The sequence below is a fragment of the Pseudogymnoascus verrucosus genome, assembly GCF_001662655.1.
Source record: "Pseudogymnoascus verrucosus strain UAMH 10579 unplaced genomic scaffold scaffold_81, whole genome shotgun sequence".
Lineage (NCBI taxonomy): Eukaryota > Fungi > Ascomycota > Leotiomycetes > Thelebolales > Thelebolaceae > Pseudogymnoascus > Pseudogymnoascus verrucosus.
Genome location: NW_017263732.1, coordinates 19,457 through 43,417, shown reverse-complemented (window position 1 = coordinate 43,417; position 23,961 = coordinate 19,457). Strand labels below are relative to the sequence as shown.

Sequence of the window (23,961 nt, the reverse complement as noted above, 5' to 3'; positions counted from 1 at the left end):
GCATCCTGCCAGTAACATGTACCCATAACTCATAACCCATAACCCGTACTACCAGCACCATACAGGACTATAATACGTGCTGAGACATGTCCATGTGCGTGATATTGCTATAGAGTTCTCTTCTCGCAGCTCAGCTCCATGCATACCAGACAGAGTACTATGATGCCATCGGTCTCTCTCTCAGTTGTAACAGTGATGTATGTAGCACTGGAGATACCATACCATACCATACCACCCTCCGTACCTGAGCTTGTGGTCACGGGAAGGCCGACTAGGAAAACATGGTCGGGGGATACAGAGATACAGAGATGCAGAGACACAGAGACACAGAGATACCATGTAATCTATGAGTCGACGAGACAAGGAGGCACCAGCACCAGTGAGGCAAAGCAAAGCTCCGGGCGGTTCAGGGCCGAGCGAGGCGGTAACAAGGCGGTAACAGGCGGTAACAGGCCCATACTAAAACGTATCACGGGTGTCCCGTATCACGAGACGCTCACTGCCACTTACACCACACTTACACCACCCACCACTCACCTCCAACCGATAAGAGCCTACGCTAAACTATCTTTCGCTTAGCCTATCATCGCTATCCACGGCCGATCCACTATTATCCTCGCTTCATAACAAATCGGGTTTAAACACCCTGTCCCCATCCCGACCATTCACTCTAATAGGTTTAGTGGGGTTTCGTACCCACCGGCCGAGCTTCGCCTTCCCCAACCTTTCCTTGTCATGGGTAGTCAGAATGAGTACCTGGCTCGCTCGCTCGCCTCCAAACCCCGACCCATCCCCCCCCCCCATCCATCTTCATCCATCATCAACTCTCCTCCTCCCCTTCTTCATCATCCTTCATAAACAAACTCACTCGCCTCCTCTTCAAAAAAGGAGCATCCAACTCTCAATCTCATCATCATCCATCTCGCCTTCTTGTCCCGTTGATATATCTGGTCTCTGGTAGACACACGACACCTCAAACAGACGACACAAGGCACGACTCGTCATCATGCGTTCCGCCGTTATCGCCGTCTCCCTCGCTGCTCTGGTATCATCAGCCCCAACCATCAGCACAGAGACCATCCACGGCGATGCTGCTCCTATCCTCTCATCAGTAAACGCCGAGGCTGTGCCCGACAACTATATCGTGGTCTTCAAGGACCACGTTGATGCCAATGCTGCTGTCAACCACCAGCTTTGGATCAAGGATGCACACGTTGCCGCCGAGGTTGACCGTGCTGAGCTGCGAAAGCGCTCCCAGCTCCCCATCACCACCGATATCTTCGAGGGCATCAAGCACACATACAATATTGCCGGTGGATTCTTGGGATACTCCGGCCACTTCGATGAGTCAGTCATCGAGAAGGTCCGAAGGCACCCAGATGTAAGTAACAGTCAAAGCTCTCACATCATATCCTCCCCATCCATCGTTACCATCCCTTATCATACTTCTATCTGTGGGAATGGACAGGAACGGTGTCCGTTCCCCAGAGTAATGGTGCAAACCCCGCTTCCCTTCAGTTCAAGTTCGAAGGCACCCGGGTTACGTGGCAACGTGACCCGCTCCCTTGGTGCGGGGTACATCGGCATGGACTCGGCACTTCACATCATAACCACTTTAGAGCTTTCACTGACAACTATTGATAGGTTGAGTACGTTGAGAAAGATGCTATTGTTCACACATTGGGTGGAGACAGCCACGAGACAGAGAGCAACGCCCCATGGGGTCTTGCCCGTATCTCCCACAGGGACAGCCTGAGCTTCTCCAACTTCAACAAGTACTTCTATTCCGCTGAGGGTGGCGAAGGCGTTGATGTTTATGTTATTGATACCGGAACTTTCATCGACCATGTCGACTTTGAGGGCCGTGCTTTCTGGGGAAAGACCATCCCTCTCAACGACGAGGACGTCGATGGCAATGGACACGGCACTCACTGCTCGGGTACTATTGCCGGTAAGAAGTACGGTGTCGCCAAGAAGGCCCACGTCTACGGTGTTAAGGTTCTCGGCTCTAACGGATCGGGCTCCATGTCCGATGTCATCAAGGGCGTCGAGTTCGCCGCTGAGAGCCACATCAAGAACGTCAAGGAGGCCAAGGCTGGCAAGAGGAAGGGCTTCAAGGGTTCTACTGCCAACATGTCTCTTGGTGGTGGCAAGCATGCGGCTCTCGATGCTGCTGTGAACGGTGCCGTCAGGGCGGGTATCCACTTTGCTGTCGCTGCTGGTAACGATAACGCCGACTCCTGCAACTACTCTCCCGCCGCTGCCAACCTTGCCGTCACTGTTGGTGCCTCCACGCTCACCGATACCCGCGCGTACTTCTCCAACTACGGCAAGTGCAATGACATCTTTGCTCCTGGCCTCAACATTCTGTCCACCTGGATTGGCAGCAAGTATGCCGTCAACACCATCTCCGGTACCTCGATGGCTTCCCCACATATTGCCGGCCTCTTGGCATACTACCTTTCTCTCCAGCCGGCAACCGACTCTGCCTACGCTGTTGCAGAGATCACACCCAAGCAGTTGAAGGATAACCTCCTCAGCATTGCGACCGTTGGAGCTCTCGGTGAGGTTCCATCTTCCACCCAGAACCTTCTCGCCTGGAACGGTGGTGGTTCGTCCAACTACACCGAGATCGTTGAGGGTGGCGGCTACAAGGCCAAGCCTCACTCGTCTGGCAACGCCAAGATGCCATCGACTATCTCTGACATGGAAGCCGCCATTAAGGCAGAATTCAACGTTGCCTCTGGCAAGGTCGTCAAGGGATCAAAGAACCTTGCCTCTGAGATCGAGAAGTTCTCGAACAAGATCCACGACTTGGTCGAGGAGGAGCTCAAGGAGTTCTTTGAGGAGTCATCGTAGATTAGTAATCTCGAAGGAGATTATGAATCCGAGTACATAGATGTGATATGTCTAGGATAGGCTGGTTTTATCTCTCGCGTTTTAAGGTTTTTAGGTTGGATGGGAGCTGGATCGGTGGTATTTGAGGTTTTGCATTGTGCTTTTATTTCCTTTGTGGCTCTCCAGATTGTTGCATCATCATTGGTTGCCAAGGGGGGGTTGTTTTACATGGTCCACACGATAGACAATATATCATTGTGTGACATTTTGTTCAACCACTTCCAAGACCTGAAAACTGTGTTATGCAATGCTGCCAGCTTTCGTGAAAAATGTATAGCCCTGCGGCTCACATAAATATTGGGTGATGTTTCCTGAAGTCAAAAAGTAGTAAGTAACCTTCCGTTGGTTCCTTCCTTCCCTTGGGATATTTTCGGTTTCAGGAAGTTGCGACCATGGCTCGTGGTCCGACTTCCTTCGTCCTTTTTCTATCTCTCTTCTCTTCTCGCACGCAGCCCTTAGACATTTGCGTCTTGCATTTTGGGTATTTGTTGTTCTTCTTGCTTCCCACATGCCCTTGCTTTTGCTGCCCTCTGAGTGCGATTTTCATTTCTAGTCTGATTTCGCATTTGGCTGTTCGTTGGTGCGCCGTTCCCACTGGAAGGTCGTCATGCCCCGGCGTGGCCAGTCGAATAGGATCACAAGACGGAAATCAGCAGCATCCATCCATAGCCAGCCTCATATCGATCCTGAGACATCACGACAGCAAGCTTACGCTGCTGCAACATACGCATTTGCGCGAGCCCAAGAGAGGAGTGGCGACATGGGGCCTGGCGGCGCTGTGGCTCCGGCCATCACCGCAAATCCGCTGGAGGAGAATATGCATCCACGCACTGATAACGGCACGAAAAGAGGAGCGTTGAAACATAAGCAGAGTGTGCGGTTCGCAGGGCCATTGGCTGCTCCAAGACCTGCACTGGGCACCAGAACAATACAGCAGAACTCAGTGCAGAGAAAATTAAGCACAGGATCACTTCGACCTCAAGCATCCACAGGTGATGTGCCCGTGCCTGCAGCATATCGGCCCCAGAGCAGATCTTCGTCGCTGGAGGCGTCGTTCAAGCAGGTTGGGCCTGACAGTTATGCTACGGCACTGGCGGCATACGATGAGTATTACACGCGCGAGGACGACGTGGTGACGACGCCGTCTTCATACAGGAAGATACGAAGATCAAAATCGATGTTGCATCCTGCCACGGCGCAGGGGCCTTTATTCAGCAATGGTACCCCGGAGAGTTCGATTGCGGGCCGGAGAAATAATGGTCTGTTTAGATCAAAGGGCAACGTAGCCTTGAGGGCACCCAAGTCTATGAGCTTTCTCCAAGGGGGCAGGTCAAGGTCTGCTCAAAATCCGGAATACGATGTTGCAGTGCAGGTTGCAAGAGACAAATTCCTCCGCCAGGTTGAACAACAGCGCCTTCGAGAACAGCCCTCGTTCCTCTTCCGTTCGAGCAAGGCTAGAAGAGAGGAAAAGTCACTCCGCAGATCCTTTCGTACCAATAGCAGCACCAACAGTTACGGGATGCCCATCGCTTCCGAAAATCAAAACTATCATCGGAGCTGGGATGACACCCTAAAAAATAAAGCACGACAGGCTTCAAAGAGTTTCAAAAATAAATTGAAGGGTCTTTTTCGACGGAGTAATGGCGATGGGAGTGTGGCCATACCTGATCAAGAAGTTCAGGCTCAAAAGTCTCATATCACAGACTATGAGATACAGATAGGACCGCCAACGGCACTGGGCAGCCCTTACGAGGAGTCACCTCCTGCTCGTGCTACACTTTCAACGGTATCTACTCAGCAGCCATCTCTTCGTATGGTCCCATCTTCCCATCGGCTACGATCTATTGCTGGCAGCATGCAAAGCCTAACCAGTGAAGCAAGTAGTAAGTCGAGAGTGATGAGCTGGACAAACACCGATACAACGGCCAACAGCCGCTATGCAGCTGCGGAAAGAGAGCGGGAAAGGTTGTCTGTAATCAACGAAAATGGCACCCACAAGGCATCCTCGTCGTTTAACCGCCCAACCCTCAAAAATCAATATTCGGCATACCCGGATTTCAACCCCCCTGGAAGCACACATGGACATCCCCCGCCGTTTATCGGGCAGGTTGACAGCGCACGTGTATACTCAGCGTTAATGAGGCGACTTTATGAAAACAGCCCAGAAGCTAAATTGACGAAGCAAAAGGATAACTCGAGGACGTCTCGATCACCCAAACATGGTGTCCCAGGAAGTGGTTCGGTGGACAGTCGGCAGAGCAGCCAAGGGTATAAATCCACCATTATTAGGGTTAAAAATTCCTCCGAAAACTTCTCTGCGTCGGCAGATAGGTTTCAAAACATGAACCAAAGCAATGATGTTTTTTACACTGCGAGAAGCTATTATGACAGTGGTTCCATAGGGCACAAACGTGGACACAGCAACTCTTCTGCTTCTACAGTTATCACCAAAAAACCAAATTACAGAGCATATCCACCACCCATTATGGGAGATTTGCCGGCCAAAATAACACCCCAAGAAGCTGTGGCGGCTGTCGAACTCCAAGGCACTGTCAGCAGAGGCCCGAGGGAGACCAGGTCTACATTTTTTGGTGGCACTGAGCTGACCAATATCGGAGGCACACCTAGCCCCTATAGGCGGGCAATGGCTGAGGCAGATCTAAATTCTACGATGGGCAAGATGGGAATGTCCTCCGCTGACTCAAGTCCCTTCATTCCTGACAGTCTGCGACGAGAAAAATCCGCTTTTAGCCTAGCTAATTGTGAATCCGACAAACAGGAGGGTGACGGAATTGATTATGCCTATACAGAGAGCATTTATTCCAGAACTACAAGTGGGCGAACTCCACCCGATATGGGAGAGTCGTTTCAAGCCAGCGAAGACTCAACGCCGTGGAAACTTGGATCTGCGGTCTTGGTGGAGCGCACTACCTACTGCCCTCCGGGGCCACCACATCGTGTTAATGCAAGCACTGGGAGTACAGATTGGAAGGCCTGGATGAGCGCACAAGTCTCCAAGCTCGAGAGGGCGAAGGAAAACGTTGATTCTGCCACGTCTGCAGGCCACCTCGTTCCGCACATCGTGCCTACGATGCCCAAAATATTCGGGGGCCATGTTCGAGAGACGGCGCAGATCTCGGGGGACGACACGGCATTTTCGGTGCCGAAAGCTACTACAATTCCAATCCAGCCACTAGAAGTATTGCAGGAGGATCCCAACGTCTCGCCAAACCCAATCCTGAAGAGTAAGCTATCATCAAGCTCGCTGCTGGTCCCGAATGTCACGCCTACCCCGAGCCAAAAAGGGGTGCGTGGCTCCTTGAGGCAGGCTCCATCGAGAAGTAGCATGAAGAGCGTGAGCACTGTCCTGAAAGAGCGTATGGTAAGTAATTCAGCTGCAAATGTGATGGGAACCTCGACAGGGAACTCCCCTTCTTCCCAGCGCGAAAGTTCCAAGGCACGACAAAAAATGCAGCGAAAACAGTCCAGCGCGACACTCCACAGTGTGCAGACACCGAGTAAGCTCGTCAAGAAGATTGGGAGGCGCGCGTCGAACGATAACGCGCAGTTGCCGAGCCCTGGGGTTGGACTTGCGCAGATGGTTGCGGAGAAGAAGTTCGCATCTGTTGGGGGAAGGGTGGCGGGGATGGAAAACTGGACACCGACTAAGGTTGACGGACTGGGAGGGGACGGAGGCGTAGTGGTGGGAGGCAGAGGTGTGGAGTTGAATGGGCAAGTTATGGGAAGCAGACGCATGGTGGATCTTTTTCTGAGCAGTCGCCGGAAGCGGGTCGCGGGGAGTGAGGATAGTAATGTGTTTTTGTAGAAGGGGGAGGGGTGTTCTGGGTCGGGGAACAACGGTAGCTGGTTATATGATTTGGCTGGGGTTGCGTATTTGTTTGGATTGAGGATGGGAAGAATATTATTGTTGGAAGGTCGGGTTGAGAGCTATTCTTTCAGCTGGTAGGCCCATATGGAAGGGCTTTGTTGAGATGGGGAGGGGATGGGGATGGGGATGGGGATTAAAAGCGGGATACAGTATTATGCTGAATAACAGAATAGAAAGCTGCATTAATACGGATAAGTGAAGTTATTGGCAGTTCCATTATCAGATGTTGAGGTTTATCAGCAATATTATTGTGTGGAATTTTGCCCTGTTATTTCTTTTTGGACGGAGGAGTCTAGAATAAAGTAGGACTTCTTGTATCGAGCCATAGCCTGGGAATATCAGGTGAAGGCTAGTGACACATATGCTATATATTAATAAAATATTTTGAAGCATTATATTTTGTTGGTAATTGTATAACGATAAAAATTATTCGGAAACCCCCAATAAATCTAAGGCGGTACAGCGTTCACATTTGTGGAGCAAGAACATGGTGTCCATAATCATGGTAAGAGTCGCCGACTCAGATTCTATTAATCAAGGAAAGCAATGCTCCTTCCCGTCTTTGCCGTTCCTATCTTGCATGTCTGTTATACAAACCCATCCCGCCATGCAGCATTCTCCGTCCAACCAAAGCACCCATGCCAGCCCACCCATCCATAATATTTATACAAATCCCACCAAGCACACCCCCACCTTCCCCGCCCAAAAACGCCTTCCAGCCCCTCCCTCTCCACTTTATACACCTTTCGCCCACCCATTCCCGCCGCGCGCCTCTATTAGAACCCCTCAAACGCACTATCCCACTTCTCCCGCGCCTCCTGCGTGTAAATATCCACCTGCCCCTCATCCTCGCTGTACCGCTCGAAGCAGCTATCGTCGCTCGCGCCGCTCAGCTTGGGGATGATCGGCCCGTCGTGGCGGCGCGCGTACACGTCGTCCCAGTTCACCGAGGCGAAGAAGGGGTGCGACTTTACGTCTGCGGCGCCGCCGGAGAGGTTGCCAAGGCGGTGCGAGCGGTCGACTGTGCAGAGCGCTAGGATGAGATCCTGTGCGTCGCTCGAGATGGGCGGGTCGTGCTGTGGGAAGGTGATGGATTTATGGATTATCCTGGTGTGGGTTAGCGTTGTGATACATGGGGTGGAGGCAGAGGGATGCGCACTGCTTGTATATCTCCATCGGGTTCTGGTGCCAGAAGGGCGGATACCCAGTGATGAACTCGTACATCAGGATGCCGAAGGCCCACCAGTCAACGGCAGTCGAGTGGCCCTGGGACTGGATGACTTCGGGAGCGAGGTACTCGGGAGTTCCGCAGAGTGTGTATGTTTCCCCTATTTCCACAAGTTAGCAGCTGTTGGCGACAACACTACGACTATATAGCCATCCGAGCGCCGACTGCGCCAACCCACCACCATAATAAGTATCCGCGTCCACCGTGCTTCGGGTCAACCGCCGCATGACCCGTTTTGAGGAAGAGAGAATGGGACGGTAAGGAAAGGAGGGCGTACTATCGCGCACGCGCTTCGCGAAGCCGAAATCGACGAGCTTGACGTGTCCCGCGGCGTCGAGGAGGATGTTCTCGGGCTTGAGGTCGCGGTAGGCGACGCCCTCGCGCTCGTGCAGGAACTCGAGGATGAGGACGATCTCGGCAAGGTAGAAGCGTGAGACGTGTTCGGGGAAGCGGCGCTGGCGTCGCAGGTAGCTGAATATTTCGCCGCCAGGGCAGTAATCCAGCTGGAAGGAAAGAGAGTTAGCGATATGTGGGTATTGATGCGACCTGGTAATAGCAGCTTACAAGCATATATAGGCATTCCGAGTCCGTAAAGGTGGTAATTAATGTAGTTATAAATGGATAGCCGGCGACATCTGCCAGGATGGCCCGTTCGTGGTTGACATGATCGACTTGCTTGAGCTTGATTACTGTTACACAATGTCAGCGTTGTCCGACGTGAGACCCCGCAAAGGAAGAAGGAGGCGCTGCTCACCCTCAGTTTTTCGTAGGACCTTCAATGCGAACACCCGGTCCTCGGCTCCCTGCATTGGGTGCGCGAGTCTGACCAGCCAAACCCGCGCGAATGTCCCAGTCCCGAGGATCCTCAACAACTTGAAGTCCTGAAGACGCAGCGTCTTGGAACTGCTACCGAGATGCTTCTCCACAAAACCCTTGGTCAGATCGCCGGGCGGGTTGCGAGTGGCCGCATTGGACAAAAACATGTTGGCGACGGCGTCCTTTTTGCGGCTTGCATCGACCGAGTTGCTCGAAGAGATTGAAGGTTTCTCGAAGAGAGCGGCGATGCCAGGGAAGCGGGCGCCAGTTTGTGTGATCGCGGCCGCAGCCATAATCGTGGCAACAACGTCGGGATTGAGTAGTGAGGGTCGATTAGCAGCGACAAGGAATATGCCCTGTAAAAGACTCGCAGTTTTGGTGGGGTTGGTGGGTGTCTGTGGTGTCGGTATCGGTGGGGCAGGTCGTAGAATTGGGATTTTTTAGTGGTTCTGGGTTAGGGGTGGGAAGGGTTCTGAAAGGGTGGATTTGTTGACCGGCAGTGTGAATCCAAAGTGTGTATTTCGTAGAGTAGAGTAGAGTAGAATAGAGTAGAGTACTCTGTAAATCATCAAGGAGGGAGAGAATAGGAAGCCATCTGTATAACTGTATATCGCTCGCGATAATAGCGGAGGGGAGTATAACAGTGAGGGAGAGAGAGAAAGGAGGGATGGAGGGGGAAATATAGGAGGACTGAGTAAGAGACCGAGCCGAGCGGGTAGGTAGGTAGGTAGGAAGGAAGGAAGGTTAGTTGGAAAGATGATGTTTGGAGAATGAGGGGAATGGGGAAATGGAGAAGCGGTTACATCGTTACAGTGCATAAGTCTAGTAAAGTGGCAGTTATGTAGTACGAGTGCATATTTGGAGTAGAGTGGTAGTATGGACCATACCACTTACTCTTACTATACATACATCCGTGGAACCAGTGAGACTCATCGGGGATCGATCGTTGGGTTGGGTCGTTTTGGGAGGGTTTGGGCGAATGCATTTGCTCATCGGGTATACTAAAGTAGTGCTTTAGGACTAATCGCTATGGGATCTATGGGATGGTTGTTGACGGCGTTGACGGCGTCGGATTATATGGTCAGATGACGTCGATGACGATTAGACACAAATCAGAGACGGCGAGACCGACGATACTGACACTACTGACACGATTATGAGACAACACGACGACGACAAGACTCGCAGGGTCCGACTAGTCCTGTAGCCGCGAGACATGTAGTAGACAGACATGTGCCATGAATGCACGTGGGGGATCTAAAATGTTGCCATTGTGCATAGTCCTCATTAATTCATTAATTTATTAATTCATTAATCGTCAACTGGTCCCCTATCATCCAATCTAGAAGCACGTTCCAGATCACGCTCCTGCCATTGGGAACAATATCTAACAAATATATATATATATATGTACATGTATCTTATCTAGATATATACAAGCGATCGATCAGATTGATCTCATATGTACCCCCACGCACTGCATCTTACCTCCTCACTTCTCATCTTCCGTAGCCCGAGCAGTTGCGGCATGTGCAATCTCAGACGACGAGGTTGAGTCGTATTCAATCCTCTCGCTCCCGGAACGCCCCCTTATCTTCCTACGGCCCGCAAGAGAAGGCATCGCGCCCTCGGTATTCCGACGCGGTCCATCCGAGACAAGATCCTCGCCGTCAATGTCGGGAGTAACTGCTGCTACATCAGCATAACTGCTGCCTAGAGATTTGGAGGCCGACTCTGTTGGGTTATGAGGGCGCCGCGCTCCCGGCCCAAGGGAGGCATGGCGTGCGGCGCGGTACTTGGCGAAGTGCTCTTCAGTATGCCCGGAGTCAGAGAAGCTTTCGAGGGCGTCTATGACGTGCGGGAAGACGAGAGTGTCGACATCGCGGGCCCACAGGAGATCGAGATGCTCAAAGTGTGGGATTTCAGTCGCCACGGTGTGGGCGGGGAGCTGCTTCAGCATGACGTTAATGTCAACTAGGGAGTCGGAGCCGCCGTAGACGAGGACCACGGGGGTCTTGATGTTGCGGGTTGGGAAGCGGGCGACCTTGGTATATTTGCTGACGCTACCGAGGCGGAGTGGAGGTTGGACATCGTCGTCGTAGAGCTGGAAGGAGGCGGTGCGGATGATTTGGAACCAGTGGACTACACTCTTGGTGCTGGTGAAGGAGTAGAGATGGGGGTAGGCCGCGAGCTTCTGGGCCATGGAGATGTTTTTTCCGTACCAGCCGAAAAGGAAGGCCAGGGAGGTGTCGATGGCACGCACAAATATTGGAGGGTATAGGATAGACTGCCACATTGTCGTTGAACTCAGGATGGAGCGACGGCCAAAAAGGAGGAACAGAACCTCTGGAGAAGCTTTCATCAGCGAGTCAACGACGCCGTTCCGTAATCCTGCAGGGGACATCGCCGGTGCGAGCGCTATGAACACGTTGACTTTGTCGTTCAATTTCGGGTGTATTGATAGTGTAGCAAAAGCCTGTGCTGTGCCTTGGGAGAATCCAACATATGACAGCGACGGTTGGTAGGTCGTAGAGAGGATGTAGTCGATACTATCTGGGATGTCATGAAAAGCAAATTCGTCCATTGAGAAATCCCAAAATGCTATTGCTGTCGGAGGGTGATGGATAGATTTCTTGGAATATTTGTTCCCACGGTTGTTTCCAAACTATAAACGGTCAGTAAGTCCCAAGACTATATAGGTAGGATACACATACCCAGACATCGTACCCCTTTTCCACAAGGTGGAATGGCAGACAGCGTTCTTCGTCGGTCAGACACACCCACACTTCGCTATTCATAAGCAGCCCATGATGCAAATATACCACGGGTTTTTTTATGCCGCCTTTCGATGAATTGACCCTGACACCCTCCTCTCCTCGTTTCCAGCCAAGTCGGTGGAGTCCAAGCAAGTATCCATCTGAGGTTTGTACCACATGCTCTTCCGCCAGGTAGCCTGACAGTGCGCATAAGTCGACAAAATCGGAAGCATCGCGGATGGCGCTCGACCGGGCTGTAGCAATAATGTCAGTCTTATAATTACCAAGCGGGTGCGGGTACATACAGCTTTGCCTGGACACCGACTTCTTCGCTGCGGTGGATGTAAAATAGTGGAATAGTCGTTTCGACGCTCGATAACACAGGGCTATTATACTCGTGGCTATAAAATATTAGCTATGGAGGACTTGTATAGGAGTGTTGGGGGGTATCCTACGCAGCGCAAGAGTGAGGACTCGAATAAGTGCTTCTAGCCCAACCAAGACGAAGGAGACGACGAGTGCTACATACTCGCTCCTATCCCCTTATCAGCGCATGTTCAGCGAATTCCTCCACAGCCAGAAGACTTACAGGTTGAGCCTGGACACAAATGGTATGCGCCACATGCTGGTCCCAAACTTACACACGCCAGAAGCTCACCTCAGCTCAATTCATTGTTGGCGTCGCCCCCGTCCAGCTCCAGCTCCAGCTCTATCACGTGTGAATCCTGGCTATGTCCCTTTTAGTCAGCCCGATTCAGGATCTAGGTCTCCGTGATAATGATAGAGACGGATTGGGAGAGGTAATGAAGAGTGAAGTTCGATGGACGAACCAGAAGAATATAGAGTTTAAAGAATGAGGGACAGGTAGGGTGACAATGGTGTTTAAAGTCCGAAATCAAGTTTATGGCCCTGTAGCCGAAGTATGGGATTTACAAATGCCATCGTTTGTTGTTTCGTGGTGTTCGAAGGGGTCTCTTAGTGGTACGATGCATAAGAGCTATACTTTGCGTGCCCTTAATAACTATCAGCCCCCATAGCTCAGTTGGTAGAGCGCGGCACTAGTACGATTCATGGTCACGTGAAATCACGTGATATGCCGAGGTCTACGGTTCAACTCCGTATGTGGGCATTTCTTTTTGCCTTTTGAGGGATTTTTTTTTGTTTGCCAGAGCCAGATAGATGACTGGCTATCAGTGTATCCATCCGATCTAACTTGTTGTTAATTTATTCAGCACACAGATCGTTTGGGTTCACCATCAATCCTTATTTTTGCCCCGCGTCATCGTGGTGGAGTAGATAAGCGATAAGCGAGCAATTAAATCTGGGTGTGCTCATGGAGCTTGGCGTTTCTGACGCGTTCAGTTCAACTCAAACTCCAAGGCTTAACCCACAGCCGCGCCCGTTGACTTCACATCGCATTCAATTAGCAAAACACAATACGCAACATACCACACGCAAAACAACCTCTATACATCATCCTTGTGTACGACCCTGCTCTCCGGTTATTTTGCAAAACAATTCGTCCAAAACCATCCAGTTTTCGACCTGCGATGCCTCGGCGTTCTTTATCTCGTGGGCGCGAACCCATACGCTCTCTTTCACCTCGTCTGGACAATTCTCGCTCTCCACCACCCTTGCACCGGCGATCTATATCACCCCGCCGCTCACGTTCCCCCTCATATGATCGAAACGGAGGCCGCAGAGCCACCAGGAGCATATCACGCAGCCCAAGTCCGGATGTGAAAAGCACAAAGGTATGAAATCCGCACTCACCTTTTTTAGCTGGCTCTGCAATGCGCTGTCGCGTGCTACGAATGAAATTGTTACTGACAGGTTCCAGATTGTGGTTGAGAGACTCACCAAGAACATAAATGAGAACCACCTCAGAGAATTGTTTGGGAGCTTCGGTGAGATTATTGATATGGATATGCCCATGAACAGACAATGTAAGTTGTGTCGACCCTCAATAGGACCTTTCTAACCCGTACAGTCGGTACAAACCGTGGTACAGCTTATCTTCTATACGCGGTTGAAGCGGACGCCGACCAGGCCATTGCCCATATGCATGAGGCGCAATTGGATGGCGCTGTGATAAGTGTGTCTATTGTCATTCCAAGGCGCAAGTTCTCACCAGCACCGCCACTGGCAAGACGGGGAGGCGCAAATATTGAACCACGAGCACGAATGGACCCTCGAGGGCCTCCGCCACCAAGGCGTCGATCCCCAAACAGAAATTACAACAGAGGTGCGCCGTCAGATACCTATCGACCACGGTCATTGTCCAGGTCTCATTCGCCAAGGGCGCGCAGGAGCCATTCCAGAACCTACTCATCCACGTCAAGATCCCCGAGGAGGCGCGGTGGGAGGCGAGATAACGAAGATCGTAATGGGACTCGGAGGAGAAGTTTGAGTTACAGCAGCTACAGCAGCGATCGCAGTCGTAGCCGAAGCAGGGCTCAGCCGGACAGGGAGAGAAGATAAAGATCGTTGGGAGAGGGTATAGTGTCATTTCACATAGCGAAGGAGTCCTGGGTCGTAATTATGGCAGTTTGGGGGGTTTGTGATTTTGATGGCGCATAAACGAATAATAATTCAACGGTGCATCCTCTGTGTGTCGTAGTTAGATAGCTACTTCACCAAATGTTCAAGGAAGGTCCAATGGTCCACCAGCCATTCGTGCCTGCCAACTGATGGGACTTTCTGCAACTTTCAAACCCGCTTCCTCTTTTTCTCTTACTCGAGTCAACTCTCCTTCGTCTTGATCCTCATTCATTACGCAGCTCATATACCTAAGTATCATATGCACAACTCTCCTAGATCACTATATATTATCTGTATCCTGTTCACATCACCATTGGCAGGTTGCAACTTTACAATCTATTTCCTCATCGAACAAGGCCAAAGACGCCGTAACCTGCTCCCTGGCAGTCTGAGAATAGGTCTAATGTCGACCGTTCACATTATTATCCACCCAAATCCGCATTCGGTACGTAATGCACACTGGCGCCGAACATCAGACAGTTGTACTACAAATCTAGATTCAAGGAGACCATGAAATTAAGTGTCTGGATAGGATAGTGACGCAGAGCTGCCGCGTTTTAATTCGCCAGAACAAGAAGCAGCAGACACCGTCGTACATATCATGACGAGAAACGCCACATCAAAACCCGAAACTGGAACTGCTTTCCCTTCCAAATTGTCCAGAAGTTCAACCGCAGCACCGGTGCTAGTAACAGCACCTGTGCCATCCATCCTAGGCGCCATCGACGGCATTCAAGAGACCCCTGGTGCCCCGGTCGTGAGACACAAGGAAGAGGCCAAGACAGTGGAACTGGGACCATCGGATAACAAACCATCGGAAACACCTGTAGCTAAGATACCTAAGCGGGTAGCTGAGTCTTCAGAAATCGAAATATCCTCTGTCGTTGCAGATGTTGAAGAGGGCTCCCGTCCAAATGAGCCTGCTGAGGACGCTTATGCGCAGGACAAGTCCGTAGCACTGCCTATTTCTGAAAACATCCATACCAGAACCACGAGACTTTTGGCGATTACTCCATCATTCACTGCGAAGCCATACCAGACTGGTATTCAAGTCCCTTCGCAGGGTCGAGTAGCCGACGGCTTCCCTTACCCGCCCGGGCTGGCTGCTTATGAGATACTCGAGGAAGACTGGAATAAATTTACAGCTTATCTGACCTCACTCATTACCCCCCAACGTAAGAAGAAGAAGAAGAAGACTCCGATTCGCCTGGTTCTTCCGTTTGGTGGGCGTGGCGGGAAATCCGAGAAACTCGACTTTCAAAAATCGCTTTCTAAGGTTTTCGAATATGTTCGGGCATCCCAGAATAACCTGTTTCGCCCCAAGGGTCTCCTTATGAGGGTCGACATACCAGAGGAAGGTGTCGGTATGGAGTTCATGGATCTATACCATGGAGGACATGTCGACCGCTTATCCGACACATGGGGAATCGAGGCTAGAGTGGCAAATGCTGAGCCCGTAGCTGATGGTGAGGAAATCGATACTACTGCGGAGGATGTTGCAGCACATTCCAAAGTATCTAGGACAGCACTACAGCCTAGCAAGGCCCAAACCAAGGCCAACAAGGTCCAAACCAAGGCCAACAGGGCCCAAGACAAGACGCTTGAAAAGGCGAGAAAGCAACAACTAAAGGCTTTAGGCCACCTAAATAACGCACAGAAGAAGATGTCACAACGTATCCGAATAGTTATTGAGCCTGTCACGGTCCTGGGAAATGTAGAAAGGTCCGATAAGAACGGGTGGACAGCTTGGATTCGCCATTGCGACAACTATGGCTCGCAGTTGACCAACTGATGCCAACCAGGGCCATCGTCTGAAGAGAATGCAATCTGACATGGGAAGAGTCAGTATTACCTGAAAAGAAAGGCAGTGGATACCGAAAGCAGTTGGAGTCGAGATATCTCGATACTTGTTGGACTCTGGTTCGTTGTTTGGAACTGTCTGAAGAGAATTGCTCAGGGGTGAAGCTGGTACAAGAGCTTGAGATGGCCGGATTGGCAGCTCATAGAAAACGAGTACAAGATTGTTCTCATGGTGTGTTGACCTAGAAGCCACAGATGGCGCTGTTGTTTGTCCGGTACTTTAGTCCGGCATGTAGTCTAAAGTTACCATTTGAACATCTGTCAACTCATCAGTGCCGAAATGCGTTTATAATTGTAGCCACGTCACATTTGGATTTGGTGCAAGTGACTAAATCGGAGAACAACGCCAATGAGAGGTAGATAAAGATGTTGGTGTAACTATATCTCTGGCGTCTTTGCTCGAGACAGGTAGGCTACAGTATTAACTATGCTCCTAGCCTTACTAATCCTTCAGCCTCCCCATTCCCAACCCGTCGAATAGTGGAAGCAGGAAGGTCTCAAGTCGCTCGTTCTGAACAAGTTCCTTGTTGAACCTATCCAGAGCGACCAACTGCTCGGCTCTACCCCCCTTCTCAGTTGAAAGCTCTTCGGGGGTGGCATTTGGGTTTGAGGCGCTCCTGTCAGCGACAACACCACGGCGGAGAATATTATCCGCCATAATTGTGCCTCCAGACTTGAGAAGGCGCACTTGACTAGTGGACGTTGAAAGTGAAAGGATGAGAGCGAGATAATTGGGGTAGGATATCTTGTCTGCATCGATGAAGATCAGATCGTACGGCTGGTCGATGGCCAGGGCCAGCTCAGGAATACTAGAAGTTGTCAATCAAGGCATTTTATTTTTATAGACGAGGGAAATATATAAATCACCTCTTGTTCGCATCTCCGACGATAACTTCGACGTTCTTCACGCCATTCTTCTCGAAGGTCTCACGTGCAATCTGGGCGTATTCCGGGTCAAACTCGAGAGTTGTGACGTGACCATCTGGACCGACTGCTTCGGAAAAGCCAAGGGCTGAGAAACCGATGTAGCAACCAATCTCGAGGACTGGTAAAGGTTAGTGCTGTCGCTATCAAGGCTGTAGAGTTGGAATATTGGTATATCAAGACATAGTTTGCTCCTCCCCGAGGAATATAGACTATAGCAATTCATGGGGTAGGTGGGACAGAGAGTGTACGGCCCAGGATACAAGATCCGCCACGTTGTACGACAGGATAGATTAGACGTGCATACTTCTCTTGGCTCCAAGTGCCTTTGCAAACCAGATCTGGAACTGGGTCTGGAAGGGCGAGATCATGAACCCCGCCTTTGGTTGGTCGGAACCCCAAGCATGGTGCTTCGTGATGTAGTCTGGAAGCTTGGTGGAGTGTTCAAAGGCATAATCTGTAACCTTCTCGGAGACATGCTCATTTGGGTAGAGATGGGTGCCGTTGTCCTTCATTGCAGCGTATGACGTATGACGTATGACGAGGCCGAGATGGCAGATATAAATAGATATATATGGGTATTGTATAGATGGGAACAGATGTGAATAGATGCGAATAGATAAAAAATAGACAGGATATTACCGCATTTATATATAAAAGATGGAGGTTGCCACTAAAGTCCTTGCATATAGATATCTCATACCTCGGGACCTCCTTACTGGGAGCTTACTGTGAGGAGACTGTGTGTATACTAACTAACTAACTATAGTACTATAGTAGTAAATCTCTATGTATACTGGTATGTATGCACGTACGTACTCTCCCTGTCCCTCCTGTCCCGTACATCGCGCACAGAACCACCATCATGGCGTGACGTGGCCTGCCATGCCGGTGCCGGTCCGCGATATTACCAGAAAGGGAAAGACCGCGTCTGTCGACAATCGACAATCGCCAATCGCCAATCGCCAAACAAGCAACCGCGTAAAAGCGGCAACAGGTACAGGGGTCATCTAATCGCCCTTGCACCTTATTGTCATCCTTGCTTTGCGGGGTACTCTATTCCTCCGGTCACACTTACTCACACTCACACTTGCCACTCTATCAACTCTACCACACTTAGTACTGTATTGTACTGTATTGTACTTACCTTACAGTATCATACATACTCTGCCTTACAGTTACAGTATTATACTCAACCTTACAGTGTCGTACTCACCCTTGCACTATCCATTCAGGTCACACACTGTGTTCTACTGTGCTATCCAACACAGGGTAAACTGCCAACTCACAGTGCCCGCCCTCTCTGAACCGGCTCTGCCAATTCCTGTGGATACTGCTGGATCCGTCACCCTTTACTTCGATATAACCCAAATAACCGTAACGGGGTGCCAATATGACCACTAGATACCGAGTTGAGTGTATGTTCTGGCTCCTCCCTTGAGGTGACGATCACAGTGAGAGAGCACGTGAGTCGCTGGTCGAATGTGCTAAAGCCATCCAATCTTATAGATGCCCTCAAGACCCATAGAAGGGACCAGTTTATAGGTGAGAGCAAGCCGCCACTGTTGGCATTATTTTATTTTTCGGCCTTTCCCTATTGCTCAGTGTCCTTTCTCTTCACAAACTTCCTTATATTATCTTGCACCAATGTCAATCCCCCATGAATGACCTCCGCTTACCTCTGACCAGAATGGATAAAGGGCCTCCTGGCTGTTCCATTTGTGCTGCACTCCCAGCCTACAGGTGTCTTCGAAGCACGAGGCACCGTGGCCGACATGGCAGCTGAAGCCTGCAGACGCTATGCTGAGATCATGAAAGATGTCGAGGAAATGATAGATGATCACAGTATGTCTATATACCCTTGTTACTCGTCGACCTGATACGTGTTATTCATGAGCTTATGCCTCCAACCACTGTCCAGTCAACCACCAAGATGACGGCCTCCAACACCAATCAAAGCTCAAGCTTCTGGTTCCTAGCATTGGCAACTTTTTTACTCGGCTCCCTCTGGCAGAGGCATTCAAATACCAGGATAGTCTACGGTTCATCTCGTCAAGGCGCTTTGTGCCACCCTCATTCAACGATATCCGCCTTATCCTAAATACCGCTCAGATCATGGGAGTTGCAGCAGCTGGCGCCTTAGATTTGGCTACATTCGATGGTGATGTGACTCTTTATGATGACGGGAAGAGCCTGGAACCGGATAATCCTGTCATCACGCGAATCATAGGTTAGTCAGTTATACGGTTGATCCGGAGTCATATAGCCCGTGCAGTTGTTAAGTTTGGCATTTTAGACCTCATGAGCAGAAACACCAAAATTGGTATTGTCACAGCAGCGGGTTACACGGAAGCCGAACGCTATTTTGAACGCCTATATGGTCTTCTTGAAGCCATCAGAGACTCCAAAGTTCTAACTATCGAACAAAAACATAATCTCGTTGTCATGGGTAAGTGCTCTCGTTATCTGTGACCCTCTCTGTGACCTTCTAACGAATCTAGGGGGCGAATCAAACTTCCTCTTCGAGTATTCCATCTCTTCGCCTCATCTACTTGAATGGGTCCCACGCCGTTCCTGGATCCTTGATGATATGCTCACCTGGTCGGAACCCGTCATCCAAGCGCTCCTCGACAAAGCCGAAGCCGCCCTCAATGAGTGCATTACGAATCTCTCCCTCTCTGCCCTTGTCATCCGCAAAGAACGTGCAGTCGGAATCGTACCCACTATTCAGGGTGCTAAGTTTCCACGCGAGTCCCTGGAGGAGACAGTGCTTGTTGTGCAGAAGATTCTCGAGATGTCTCCTGTCTCAAAGACTCTCCCTTTCTGTGCTTTTAACGGTGGCAACGACGTCTTTGTTGATATTGGGGACAAGAGCTGGGGAGTTCTAGTCTGCCAAAAATATTTTGGGGATAGGCTTGGTAGAAGTATTGAAGGGAAGAGAACGATGCATGTTGGCGACCAGTTCCTTTCAGCGAATGGCGCAAACGATTTCCGCGCGAGAAGGGTTGCTACTACATTGTGGGTGGCAAATCCAGACGAATGCGTGACCTTATTAGACGAGGTAGCAGAGTTTATGAGGGCGGCGGAGCGGAAGAGAGTTTGACTGTTGACCATACCCAAAACTTGAGGATGGAATGGACATGAGATGTTTGAGGAATTGTCTTGTTAGACCAATTGCGAAAGCTAGACCCATTGTACGCTTTACAGCTTGCTTGTCTCATACTGTCCAAAGTTTGGCTGTGATTTCGGTTTAGTTATTATAATTGTTCCATGACACTGGTGCAATGCTACGTAACGATATCAAATAATATACAGTAAAACCAAACGCCGCACGAAATCTCCCAGAAGGTGGATCCAGCCGCATATTTTACCGACTCCACCACCCCATACGCCTTGATAGTATAACAAGCTCGCTGACTTCAATTTGCTGCACCGTGTCTGGAGATTGTGCAATGATGCAAATCCGTGTCGTCGTGCTTCCAGCTCTTGCCGTTTCCTCGTATTAACGCGTCCGTCCTTCAGACTCTTACATATCATCAGATGCGAAATGATACTCCTCCCATAAAAATGCATAATCCTCCAGAATACCTCCCACCAAGCCCGGCATGTACTTAGCACCCACCAAGCTTTGCACCCAGCCTTTCGTCACATTCTCATAGAACGCACCTCTCAACGTCCACCAACCCATAGCCCGCCCTCTCCTATTCCATTCTTCTTTCTCCAGCGCTGTCTCCCGCGTTCCATTACGCCCTCTCTCAGCTCGCAACTGTCTCGCAGAGAGTTCAATGGCGATCGCAAAAAGCCATGGCCGCCAGCTCTTCTTGTCCTTGTTTCGCGACATGGCGATGGCGTATAGTACTGGTCGAAGGATATGGAGAACCTCTGCGAGATGTGCCGTTCCAGAGATGCGTGACAGGAGAGTCGTGGCGGGCTTGATGTCATCAGCGGTCAGAACCTTTCGCATGAGAAAGCTGCTGATATCACTGGGGCTCGGTAGAGCCGGGAGAGTTAGACCGGTCCGCGGCATTGACCATTCCTTTGGCTTCTTCTCCTCTTTGACAAAAAACTCATCCTCCCCATACTCTAACTCGTTGTCATCTGTAGGCTCCTCTGGGATCGGCTCCCGGTCGGGTAACGGTGGGACAACCATGCGCCCGCCAGTTATACGCAAGAGTAACAGTCGGCAGAAAGCCTTCAGCGCTTCTATGAGTACCACAACTCGCCATCGGACTTTCTCCCCGCGTCGTTTCGCGGTCATCTCCCACAACAGCTCCGTATACTGCGCGCATTGGAGCACCAATGCAACCCTTGTATATACCTTCGACTTCCCTGTCCAGTATTTCGTATACCGAGTATGGGGATTATCGACACGCGGCATGCCAGGTAATCTTGCGACAGCGCGAGCTAATAGTGAGTCGTGATATAGTGAGAGCAGCTGGATAGAGGAATGAAGAGATTCCGAGGCAATCTCAGCGTCGCGAAACCGGCCAGGGATGATGTAAGTGAGGCTACGGAGTGCCGATTCGATTTGCGCAACAGAGGACGCATTTTTGAGAACGAATCCAGAGTAGAGAGAGGGCCATTCATGTGGCATAGGGAGGTTGGCGTGCAAATGGTTCGGAACGGATTTGAGCATAGACAGGATTGAAGGTGAGTTCGCGTCGACGCCCTCGGGTAGCTGGGACTGCATAACTGAAGGCTGAGGAGGCTGAGACGCCGTATATACAGATTCCGAAGCGTGCGTATCTGTAGGATCGGATGTTGAACGTGGTGGAGTAGGAGGAAGCGACACGGAAATCGAGGGTGAGGCGGTAGGCGCAAGAGCGCTATCGTATAAATCCGTCGTGGCCATCAGATTGAAGATGCGTAAGGATCTAACCTTCGGGATGGCAGAAGTAACAGTGGCATGAAATGACGGTTATGTCGTGGAGATGCATCATAATGAGAGAGCGAATGCTGGGACAAAGGGTCGTGCCGAGGCAGTGGTTAGTTCCGAACCTGACATACTAGGCATACATTATTCACATGGATATGAGGGACTGCCATCCTCTCAGACCTTCTTATGGAAGTGCCATGGTAATTTCGCAAGCCTTTTCCTAACAGATTCGAGATATAATTTCATTTCCTGAAGGATAAGGGTTATAGATTTAAAGATGGACAAGATGTTTAATGGTAGTGTTGCAAACTTGCTACTTTATCAATAAAAGTAACAAATATGTTTTGAGAGTTGCGTCTTGTCAGGGTTACCAAGTAATCAAAGGATATAAGAAGGAGTCTCTCAATGTAATGGTCATGATGTGCAGTCTCTGTCACAGAACTTCATATCTTACAGAGTTTCGTATCTTTATATCTCTTTTTTCTCCTTCAAATCAGTCAATGTCTCCTGTTTCCTTGGGTCTTTCAATCCCACAAAAACAAACCCAACCACTACCATCATTGCCACAGCACCACTCTGGTACGCAATATTTCTGCCTGCCCACCAGTAAAGACTGCAGAATGCCAATGGCCCGATCGCACGCCCAATCTGACCCCAGCTCCTTAAATTTCCCAATTTCCCGCCTCTCTCACCTGCACCGGCTTCAAAGCTGCTTAGGGCGTTAAGTCCTGTTACTACAGTCGCCGTCGTCACTGCCAATAATGTAGATGCAGCATATAATCCAACAACAGTAGTGGTGGTCGAGAGAATAATGAAAGCAATAAGGCATGACACCACCCCAAGGCGCACGCAAACGAGTGGAGGGAGTCGCCGAGTGACGCCGCCCTGAAGGATAGAAGCGATGAGGCCAATGTAACCAAGTAGCCGACCATTAGAACCGGCGCTGTAGTGAAATAGGTCATGCGTCATGAAGGGAAGAGAGAATTCCATGCCAGAGAACACAAGGATAAACATAAGATGAGTGCTGTTGAGCAGTAGATGCGAATTGGTGCGGATTGGCGCCTCTGGAGTTCCTTTTGGCTTCGACGAAGGGCCCGTGGTTGGAGTTGTACCCGTCGTAATAGCTGGGAGCGTCTCTGGGAGATAAAAAAAAAGGTAGACCGTTTCGACCACGATGAGGAAAAGTGAGAAGCCGGCCGCTGTTGCGAACGGATTTGCGGCCACAAGCGATATGGTGCTGAGATAGGCGCCAAGGGCTGGACCAAAAGTAAAAGCTATACAAAAACAGGCACCCACCAAGGCCATTGTCGCTCCTCTCTGCTTGTCGTCACTAATATCCGTGGCTATCGCAGTTGCGATCTGCACATTGCCTTCACTCAACCCTCCCACGACTCTACTCAGTAAGAAGGTTCTAAAATCGGTGGCCAGAAGCCATAACAGCACGCTCGCAATATTTCCACACATGCTGATTAGCAGGGCTTTCCTCCTGCCGTACTTATCAGACAAGGCCCCGATGATGGGGGCAGCGATTGCCTGGAGGCCTGAAAACAGAGAGCCAAGTGCGCCGCCGAGTATCACGATATCATAGCGAGAGTCGATGGGACGGGAGAATGCGTTCTTGTACGAATTAAGAGAACGCAAAACGCTCGTTAAAACGGTGGGAGATGATTCAATGTCGGTTGGTTCCAAGGAGCGGTAGAACTCCAGTAATCGAGGAAAGAGAGGAAGGATGAAGGTGAAAGATATCTAGCGCAGCACTTAGCCTTTGTTCAAACCTAAACATTGTGGTAGGGACATACAAGATCTAGTAGAAGAGAAATGAAGACGACCTTCAAAACCCGGCTGCGGAGCACTGGGTCGATAGTAGTTGCCATGTTCGCCGTTTGGACAGGCAAGGTCTTTGAATCTGCTTTTCGGAGACTGGCGTCAACAGCACCAACGTAATACCACCACAGGTTAGACCTAAGGTCTTGCAATATCAAAGAAACAATCTTAACATATTAATTAGTACGCGTTCCAATTCATAGGATATGAAAGCAGAATGAAGCAATGAGATTCGGTATCTGCCTTGAAACGCGTTCGTGTCCCATATCAACACAATACTCCACTCGGATTATTATTCTTCCTTATCTGGGGATACTGCCGGCGCCACGTACAGCATCAGTGGAGCACA

At 50.3% G+C, this 23,961-nt stretch overlaps 10 protein-coding genes across 10 annotated transcripts; 5 read left to right on the top strand and 5 right to left on the bottom strand.

Annotated features, from left to right (window-relative positions):
- The first annotated feature begins 803 nt into the window (after positions 1-803).
- Positions 804-3,112, top strand: SUB8 (serine protease). Its single transcript, XM_018279800.2, has 2 exons — positions 804-1,381; positions 1,645-3,112. Exons 1-2 carry the CDS (start codon positions 1,007-1,009, stop codon positions 2,857-2,859), a joined length of 1,590 nt encoding a protein of 529 aa, XP_018125314.1. The 5' UTR covers positions 804-1,006; the 3' UTR covers positions 2,860-3,112.
- Positions 3,113-3,255: 143 nt separating this feature from the next.
- Positions 3,256-6,898, top strand: VE01_10401 (uncharacterized protein). The gene has a single exon (XM_018279799.2). It carries the CDS (start codon positions 3,506-3,508, stop codon positions 6,722-6,724), a length of 3,219 nt encoding a protein of 1,072 aa, XP_018125313.1. The 5' UTR covers positions 3,256-3,505; the 3' UTR covers positions 6,725-6,898.
- Positions 6,899-7,546: 648 nt separating this feature from the next.
- Positions 7,547-9,151, bottom strand: PKA2 (serine/threonine protein kinase, AGC). Its single transcript, XM_018279798.2, has 5 exons — positions 8,770-9,151; positions 8,580-8,704; positions 8,293-8,518; positions 7,947-8,115; positions 7,547-7,894 (listed from the first exon to the last, which is right to left on the bottom strand). Exons 1-5 carry the CDS (start codon positions 9,122-9,124, stop codon positions 7,564-7,566), a joined length of 1,206 nt encoding a protein of 401 aa, XP_018125312.1. The 5' UTR covers positions 9,125-9,151; the 3' UTR covers positions 7,547-7,563.
- Positions 9,152-10,286: 1,135 nt separating this feature from the next.
- Positions 10,287-12,843, bottom strand: TGL1 (cholesterol esterase). Its single transcript, XM_018279797.2, has 6 exons — positions 12,653-12,843; positions 12,177-12,600; positions 12,043-12,122; positions 11,893-11,988; positions 11,546-11,841; positions 10,287-11,496 (listed from the first exon to the last, which is right to left on the bottom strand). Exons 2-6 carry the CDS (start codon positions 12,209-12,211, stop codon positions 10,324-10,326), a joined length of 1,680 nt encoding a protein of 559 aa, XP_018125297.1. The 5' UTR covers positions 12,212-12,600; positions 12,653-12,843; the 3' UTR covers positions 10,287-10,323.
- Positions 12,844-13,343: 500 nt separating this feature from the next.
- VE01_10397 (uncharacterized protein) lies at positions 13,344-13,962 on the top strand (the record flags this gene model as incomplete). The annotated part of the gene is made up of 3 exons (XM_018279796.1): positions 13,344-13,533; positions 13,578-13,710; positions 13,767-13,962. The coding sequence occupies 3 exons, from the start codon at positions 13,344-13,346 to the stop codon at positions 13,960-13,962; spliced, it is 519 nt and encodes a 172-aa protein (XP_018125296.1).
- Positions 13,963-14,729: 767 nt separating this feature from the next.
- On the top strand, positions 14,730-15,920 carry VE01_10396 (uncharacterized protein; the record flags this gene model as incomplete). Its single annotated transcript, XM_018279795.1, has 1 exon — positions 14,730-15,920. One exon carries the CDS (start codon positions 14,730-14,732, stop codon positions 15,918-15,920), a length of 1,191 nt encoding a protein of 396 aa, XP_018125295.1.
- A 411-nt stretch (positions 15,921-16,331) lies between these two features.
- VE01_10395 (uncharacterized protein) lies at positions 16,332-17,737 on the bottom strand. The gene is made up of 3 exons (XM_018279794.2): positions 17,220-17,737; positions 16,856-17,033; positions 16,332-16,797 (listed from the first exon to the last, which is right to left on the bottom strand). The coding sequence occupies exons 1-3, from the start codon at positions 17,425-17,427 to the stop codon at positions 16,431-16,433; spliced, it is 753 nt and encodes a 250-aa protein (XP_018125298.1). The 5' UTR covers positions 17,428-17,737; the 3' UTR covers positions 16,332-16,430.
- A 229-nt stretch (positions 17,738-17,966) lies between these two features.
- On the top strand, positions 17,967-20,193 carry ISN1 (IMP 5'-nucleotidase). Its single transcript, XM_059464152.1, has 6 exons — positions 17,967-18,330; positions 18,422-18,457; positions 18,602-18,757; positions 18,834-19,142; positions 19,209-19,361; positions 19,414-20,193. Exons 1-6 carry the CDS (start codon positions 18,306-18,308, stop codon positions 20,013-20,015), a joined length of 1,281 nt encoding a protein of 426 aa, XP_059319237.1. The 5' UTR covers positions 17,967-18,305; the 3' UTR covers positions 20,016-20,193.
- On the bottom strand, positions 20,139-21,841 carry PEX16 (Peroxisomal membrane protein pex16). Its single transcript, XM_018279792.2, has one exon. The coding sequence runs from the start codon at positions 21,762-21,764 to the stop codon at positions 20,439-20,441; it is 1,326 nt and encodes a 441-aa protein (XP_018125293.1). The 5' UTR covers positions 21,765-21,841; the 3' UTR covers positions 20,139-20,438.
- A 177-nt stretch (positions 21,842-22,018) lies between these two features.
- Positions 22,019-23,849, bottom strand: VE01_10392 (uncharacterized protein). Its single transcript, XM_018279791.2, has 2 exons — positions 23,588-23,849; positions 22,019-23,534 (listed from the first exon to the last, which is right to left on the bottom strand). The coding sequence occupies exons 1-2, from the start codon at positions 23,660-23,662 to the stop codon at positions 22,257-22,259; spliced, it is 1,353 nt and encodes a 450-aa protein (XP_018125292.1). The 5' UTR covers positions 23,663-23,849; the 3' UTR covers positions 22,019-22,256.
- Between the last annotated feature and the right edge of the window lie 112 nt (positions 23,850-23,961).